At 42.0% G+C, this 7496-nt stretch overlaps 1 protein-coding gene across 11 annotated transcripts in view; it reads left to right on the top strand.

Moving 5' to 3' along the window:
• Nucleotides 1-7496, top strand: part of MYT1L (myelin transcription factor 1 like) — a 251956-nt gene that overhangs the window by 120180 nt on the left and 124280 nt on the right. For 6 of the 11 annotated variants that reach the window (XM_017514050.1, XM_017514049.2, XM_017514053.2 and 3 more), the window contains exon 7: nucleotides 3347-4324. In XM_017514050.1, the coding sequence (XP_017369539.1) occupies nucleotides 3347-4324 (978 nt within the window). The remainder of the gene's footprint in view (nucleotides 1-3346; nucleotides 4325-7496) is intronic. The other 5 variants (XM_037733293.1, XM_017514051.1, XM_037733292.1 and 2 more) reach the window with 1 other exon arrangement.

Raw genomic sequence — 7496 nt, 5'->3', positions numbered from 1 at the left:
AAAAAAAAAAAAAAAAAAAAAAAAAAAAAAAACCCTAGTAAAATGGTCTCCTGAATTTTGAGGTTGGGATGTTCATTTTGTGGATTGTTTATATCACGTTTGTAACCCCAAACTGGCACAGAAAATTCTGATCTAGTTCCCAAAGCCCATCCCATCCTGTGACTGATTTCATTATTAGCCTCAGAAAAGCATACCTGGAAGCAAGTGTGTAGAACCGGGAAGGGGGGGCGGGTCCCAAAAGCTCACTGTGCACCATGTTGAATTCCAGATGAGGCTGATGACGCCCAGCAGAGATTCAGAGCCTGCTTGTTGATGGACAGACTGGTTGTTCCCCTGCATGAGCCCACGTAATTAGGAGTTGACTTTATTTCACATATGTTTTGAAAGCGTTAAATACCAGTAGCTAGAGAAATTCCATTCACCTGCCAGGCTTTGAGGCCACTCATGCCATCTTCACCAGCCGCCCCCACATTTGCTGCTGCCAGGAGAGACTCTCTTCACACTGAGCACAAGGAACTTTGAAGAAGGGTGGAAGCGCACGGCAGGCTGTGTGTTCAGATGCCAACATACTTTCCACGGCCTGTTTCTAGGGTTCTTCTACCAACAGGCTGCCTTCCCAGGAGTCAGCTCTGGGGCTAATGATAAGACAGCAGACTGTGGTCTTTAGGAGGCATATTCTGTGCTGTGGTTCTTGTAGGGGATCTGAAGAAAGGCCAGGAGGTTTTACTATCCCCACTGAGCTGATTAAGGCTTGGAGACTTGAGTCGCCAGCATCACACAATTAGAAACCAGCAAAGTCATGAGGGCGCCAGGCTGTGGGACTCCTAACTCCTTCTCAGTCTGGTCTGAGGACAAACGGTGCCCTCGCTGTGCTACGTGCTTAGAGTATACAGCTGGAGATGCATTGCAGGTGGCCACATTCTGCGGTCTCCAGACGGCACAGGGACTTTCTGCTTGGCTGTTCTCAGCCTCACCCATCAGATCGGCTGTGATCGTGTGTGAAGCTTATCCTTTTTTGTTTTAATTTTGTTTGGAGAAGGTAACTTATGAATTGAGTGGAGAAACAGATAAATGTCCGATTATCAGAAAGGCAAGATGTCCTCCTGAATTCTCTGCTGCAGAAGGGAGAATGGAGAGGGGAACGCATTGAAGATAATCCTGAGATTTGGGATATGAGGATTCTGTTTTGTGCATAGCACATTTGTAGGGAGGTGAAGATAGTAAGACATGAGCCAGTGTTCTGTTCCACCTGCAGGGTTTTGTGGCTTTAGAACCAGCAAAGAGGATTAGACAGGCTTCTTCTTTTCTTGTTCGCCTGTTCAAGGTCTTGCTTCTTTTTCAAATTCTTCAGGACCACATGATGAGTTCCATAAAAGAAATTTAGGAGGGCATCATGAAAATAATGTCTTGCTTGACTGTGGTTTCTTCTTTGACTCAGCTTTCAAAATGATTCCACATGTTGCCTGTGCTTTTTTGTTTTTAAATCATAACCTATTCATCTCATGGTTGGGTCTTCACAGAGCGATTCTGGCTGTTAAAACTCGCCAAGGTTACTGCGCAGAGGTAACACAGATTGGTTATTCTGAGGAAACTTCTCTAATTACAGCCCATGAATATAACAAAGTGCATAAATTGAGAGGAGAATATAACTTTTATATTTCCAAATATTCATTAAAACAGGATTGACTTCAATTCCTAAAGCTCAAATACTAGGCAATGACAAGGCGTATGCTGGAGATGAATGCTTCCACAGTGTTTCTGATTGAATTCACTAGTTTGATTTTCTTTCTTTGCACTGCTCTTGGGGAATACTTTTATCCTTATAACAAATAAGATGATTTATAGGAATTATCCAGAAGAAGAGCAATATTTGTTTCACACAATTAGTGATGCTCTATGTCTAATAAAAGGTAAATTTGATTTGCTGAAATTTAGAAAGATGTATCTGATCTTCAATATTTCTTACTTCAGTATGGGATAACCAGGATATTATTCTGTTATTGACATATTGAACACCAAGTCTTTTTTCACTAACAAAAGGCTTTTCTGCATAAAACCCATAGAGAAAACACCAGAGGCCCCACATCTCAGCTTTTAGTGTGCTGATATTTTGTAGTAGTCAATATACCTCATGTCTTTAAATCACGGATAAACTTTAAACATTCTTCTTACTCTGGATTTTAAATAATAAAAACAAAGAATAAATGCAAAAAATGGCATGCAGTTAGCCAAATCGAATCTAAGGATGCAGGTACATTTAGGAACCCTTTGTTATTACTTATGTTATGCAATGTACATGAAAGCAACGACATAGCACGGCAGTTAGAGGTACAAATCCCAAATGCTCTTTGAGTGTGAAACAGAACATATTTGAGATAAAACATAGGGATTTTAATGTAATTTTTAACATGGTCTTTTTAAAAGAGTTTTTCTAAATACTTTTTTGAGATTAAGCATGACACTTCCTCACACATTATACCCACTCCGCAAGCTTTTCCTGAGGCTGTGGGATGGGTAAACAGGCCGGGTCTGCCTGTCCAGGCAAATGCCGTGCAGGAGCGTGTGCAGGAACGGGCCAGCTCTCCCCAGCTCCGCCTTTCACAGGCCTTTGGCCATCACACGCGTTCTCTCTTCACTTTCAAACCTGTGGAGACACAGACAGAGGAATCAGATTTACTTTCTAAACTTTTACTGTGGAATTTCTGTTGCTTCACTGTGTGTCATGATAAAGTGTCTCGGAGGTATTGGATTCCAAAGAATTCTTATTTCAGCCCCAACACATGCCTATGATTCTGAGCTCCCAAAGCAGGCGGCACCCCTGCCTGAGTCCTCAGGCACCCGAGGCCGGCCGCCGTGTTGCCCGCACACCACTGTGAAAATAGGCCATTTAAAAGCACTTGCTGCAAACATCTGCTTCAGAGTTGGTAACAAGTAAAGTTCACGAACTCTGAGAAAGCCTGGTAATGTGAGGAGGGCAGTTAATACGGATCTGGTGAGGCTGTAGATAAAGCAAGCCAATGGAGGAAACAAGTCGTTCTGAAAATCTACGAAAAGTACAAAATTAATATTTTAGAGTCGTATTTGCCACATTGACTGGTTTATCTTAAGATCAACTAAAGAAATTAATAATAACCACAGATATTTTAGATGGCCTTCTGTTTTTTAGCGACATCCGTGTTCTTTGTGTCAACTTTTTCAGCCCAGCTGCGGATGGGACTTACGGTTCTGTGAGGTGATAGAGTTTGACTTGCCGTTAACGTGCTGTCCATGCTGTTGCAACTAAACTTCCAGTTCTAGCCACTGTTTCCTTTTCTTTTCTTTTTTGTCTTTTTTATTTTCTTTGCAGAAGACCATCAAATGAATTGTCACAATACTCGAATAATGCAAGACACAGAAAAGGACGATAACAATAATGAGGAATATGACAATTACGATGAACTGGTGGCCAAGTCGCTGCTGAACCTCGGCAAGATCGCCGAGGACGCGGCCTACCGGGCCAGGACTGAGTCGGAAATGAACAGCAATACCTCCAACAGTCTGGAAGACGACAGTGAGAAAAACGAAAACCTGGGTCGGAAGAGTGAGTTGAGCTTAGACTTAGACAGCGACGTCGTTAGAGAAACGGTGGACTCCCTTAAGTTATTAGCCCAAGGACACGGTGTCGTGCTCTCAGAAAACATGAATGACAGAAGTTATGCAGACAGCATGTCGCAGCAGGACACTAGAAATATGAATTACGTCATGCTGGGGAAGCCGATGAACAATGGACTGATGGAGAAGATGGTGGAGGAGAGCGACGAGGAGGTGTGTCTGAGCAGTCTGGAGTGTCTGAGGAATCAGTGCTTCGACCTGGCCAGGAAGCTCAGCGAGACCAACCCGCAGGAGAGGAATCCGCAGCAGAACATGAACATCCGCCAGCACGTGCGGCAGGAGGAGGACTTCCCGGGAAGGACGCCGGACAGAAACTACTCGGACATGCTGAACCTCATGCGGCTAGAGGAGCAGCTGAGCCCGCGGTCGAGAGTGTTCTCCAGCTGCGCGAAGGAGGACGGGTGCCACGAGAGGGACGAGGACGCCACCTCCGTGAACTCGGACCGGTCCGAAGAGGTATTTGACATGACCAAGGGCAACCTGACCCTGCTGGAGAAAGCCATTGCTTTGGAAACGGAAAGAGCAAAGGCCATGAGGGAGAAGATGGCAATGGAAGCCGGGAGGAGGGACAATATGAGGTCATATGAGGACCAGTCTCCAAGACAACTTCCCGGGGAGGACAGAAAGCCTAAATCCAGTGACAGCCATGTCAAAAAGCCATACTATGGTAAAGGTAATATTTCTACCTAACGTAAGTTGCCTCATGAAAGCATGAGCTAGGGTAAAGGATGTTGATGATACCTGCAGTTAACGTATGACTCATACAGAATTCTGTCTCTGCTGCACAGTCTTAGAGTTGGTTCCAGAAGGATATTTTGTGATTATGTTTCTGAAGAGCAAATAAAATATTTATCTGAGAAATACATAAAGCAGCTCAATGTCATGTTATTAGAGCAGATGAGTAATAGGATATTTCAGTGGGAGTGCATTCCTCGGGAAGACAGGGTTACAGCACAGACACATCACGTGATAGAAATCTTAGGGTAAGCCTGTGCTGTCATAAATGAACCACAATCTATGCTGAGTGGCAAGGGTTTATGTAACAATTAGTCAATCCAAGATAAAGCACATATTTTATAAATGGGATTGCGTAGGTGGCATCATGATTTATAAAATTATCATCAAATGACAGTTATTGATGAAACTGCCCTCATAGAAAACGTCCCTGATAGAAATTGAACACTAACCGAATGACCAATAACATAAGATAAGGGCAGTGACTGCACATTAATTATCTTCAGGTAGGAAGGTAATGGAAACCATTTGCTATGCAAGGCATGATATGGCCTCAGCTAAGATCAATAGCAATGTCTTTAGAGTATTCATTCCCCCTCACTGATTCCATTCCACTGTGGAAACACTTACGGTGCTTTTCTCAAATATTAATTTTATAAAACACTCAAAAACTATCCCACACGATAGTTTTAGCTGAGTTTTCTTTTATGAAGTATGTGGGCACATGTTTGCATGTGTCGATTCATTTAGCTGTCATTACATATATATATGTATACTATATGTATGTAAGCAGATCATGTATATATGTATCCCCAACCTGAATGATGGTTTTCACGTTTGTAAGGGGCGGTGTCCACTTTCCATATGAGGCATGCTCTAATCAGCCTCATGCAGAACCTCAGCTTTGTGAATATCTCCATCACAATATTCTTTTACAACTCAGTGAGAAGCAATTTAAATAATAAAATTGGCAGTTCATGAAATCCTTCTATGCTAGTACCCAAAGATCCTTTTCTGTTTTTTATTCTATTCTATTCATGATGAATCCTGAGTTCTCTCACGATGAACCCAATAGTGAGGTTCAGGAATTTACTTGAAAATCAGTTGCTATATAAACTTCAAACAATCAGAAAAACTGCATCTTTTTTCCACTGTGGCATGGGCGTGTATTCTCCTCTCAATGTGTGCACCTACCTTCTGGGGCAAGCTGGGCATCACCACAGCCAAACGCAAACTGTAGGGGTACCTTAGCCAGAGGCTCAGGGGCTCTCGGCAGGTGCCAGGCACAGGCAGCATTTCAGTAGCAAGGTGAAGACTTGCCCCTTCTAGTGTCATTATGTAGCGAAGGGGTTGTTTTTTTAAAGGAAAGAGAATTAGTAGACTGTAGCTCAGTAGAGCTTCGGGCCTGGTTTGGGCATTTTAAAGACTATGAAACATAGCACATATGTTTAAAATCACAGTGCTACCATTGTTAACAAGATGGGCTAAAATTATCTATTAGAAATTTTTATTTAAAGTTTTGAGAATCATCCAGGAATGAAACATTTTTATTCTGGGGGAAGAAAAAGTGTCTTCTTCTCATGTGATTGCTCAGTTGGACACATACATGTATTTTAGGCTTGTGTTTCAGAATCCCGGATGATAGATTTTAGGATGGAGTTTTGGTATCAAGCAAGGTAGGGATATGTTGTGTAAAGGAGAAGGCGGATTTAGCTTTGCAAATTCTCTGTTGCAGTGGCTTCTTTGGTTTCTTGGTCCCTTTAAACTCAGTGGCTTTATGCAAATTTTAACTCGTTTTGTTTTGTTCTGGTTTTGTTTTGTTTGCAAGAAAATGAAAATCAAACTGCTTGCTTCCCCTGTATAAATGGGGTCGGGTGGGAATGAACAGTAAGAACTGAGACGTGCTTTTTCCCTGAAATGAGGAGAGGTTGCGGATTTTGACTTTCCTGTAAGCGGAAGGCATTGACTTCCGTTTCCCCCAGCTGTTCCAGGTCTTCTCCCCCTGACCAAAGCTCATTTCCGTGTCTATCAGTGTTTTCCACATTATTCCAAATGTCCTTTGAAGATGTCTGTAGTTATATCCAGAACAAAATACATACAGCCAAGCAAGGCCAACAAAGTGGAGCAAAGAGGCTCCCTTAAAAACACTGTGATACTGTCTCACCAACACAGTCAACAGAGAATCGCTGCCTCCACTAGCGTGTCAACAGGCTCTATTTTCAGACACTGTTATTTTATTAAAAATGGAGAGCACACTTGTATTCTCATTTCTACACAATCTCCTCACACCGATTTAAATTACCAATGAGTCACATTTCCAAAATCTTAAGCTAATGCAAAAGGCCTGGATCATGAAACTCCTCTGTCTTCTACCCAGTAACCTGCTCTACAAGCGAAGGGTGCAAGCTAAACAGCACACTTTTTTTTTCTGTAAGTTGTTGCAAGGCATTTGGTTAAATTGTTGGTTCCTTCGCTTGCTTGGTTATTTTGTGTTTGCTTGTATGTTTGCTTTTGAGATTACAAGAAGCAAGAGAGCAAGGGGAGCTAACGGTGAAGGCAAATAGCACGACCCCACCTCAGCCAGGACCTCATGCATCGAGAGGAGAGTATACCCTTGTTGTCTTCTAAAACCTGGAATGCTTTGGAGCCACATTCGTTTTCATGCAAATCCCTACTTAATTTCCCAGAACTTTCGAAATCTGTGAAGTGATATATTTTGTTAGGAAATCATAAGTGTCCTGATAGAATAGAGTCACTTAAGGACGAATAATAGATAGACCTTACACTTTTTTGCACCCGTCACTAGCCATTTACATCTAGTTTAAAATCTCTTATCTCTAGTTTATGATTTTTGATTGTCAGTGTTTCTTTTGAAACTGTTATTGTGCACTTACTACTTTACGGTGATTTATGTTTACAGTGATTTATACCAACATTATTGTGAAATTATTGAAAAGGAGTGAAGTGCTAGGCATTTTTGTTTGCATGTGTAAGAGAAGTTCCAGTAATCTAATTAGAAATTGAAGCCACAACCACATAATTTTAGATTTCTTCTCAAAGGTTCTTCTTGATAAATAATGGTAGGAAAGTACCCGATGATTGTACAAATG

This window comes from Cebus imitator, unplaced genomic scaffold (genome assembly GCF_001604975.1).
Source record: "Cebus imitator isolate Cc_AM_T3 unplaced genomic scaffold, Cebus_imitator-1.0 Scaffold512, whole genome shotgun sequence".
NCBI lineage: Eukaryota > Metazoa > Chordata > Mammalia > Primates > Cebidae > Cebus > Cebus imitator.
Note: the sequence above shows the minus strand (reverse complement) of the source record. Positions and strands in the feature narration are given on the sequence as shown.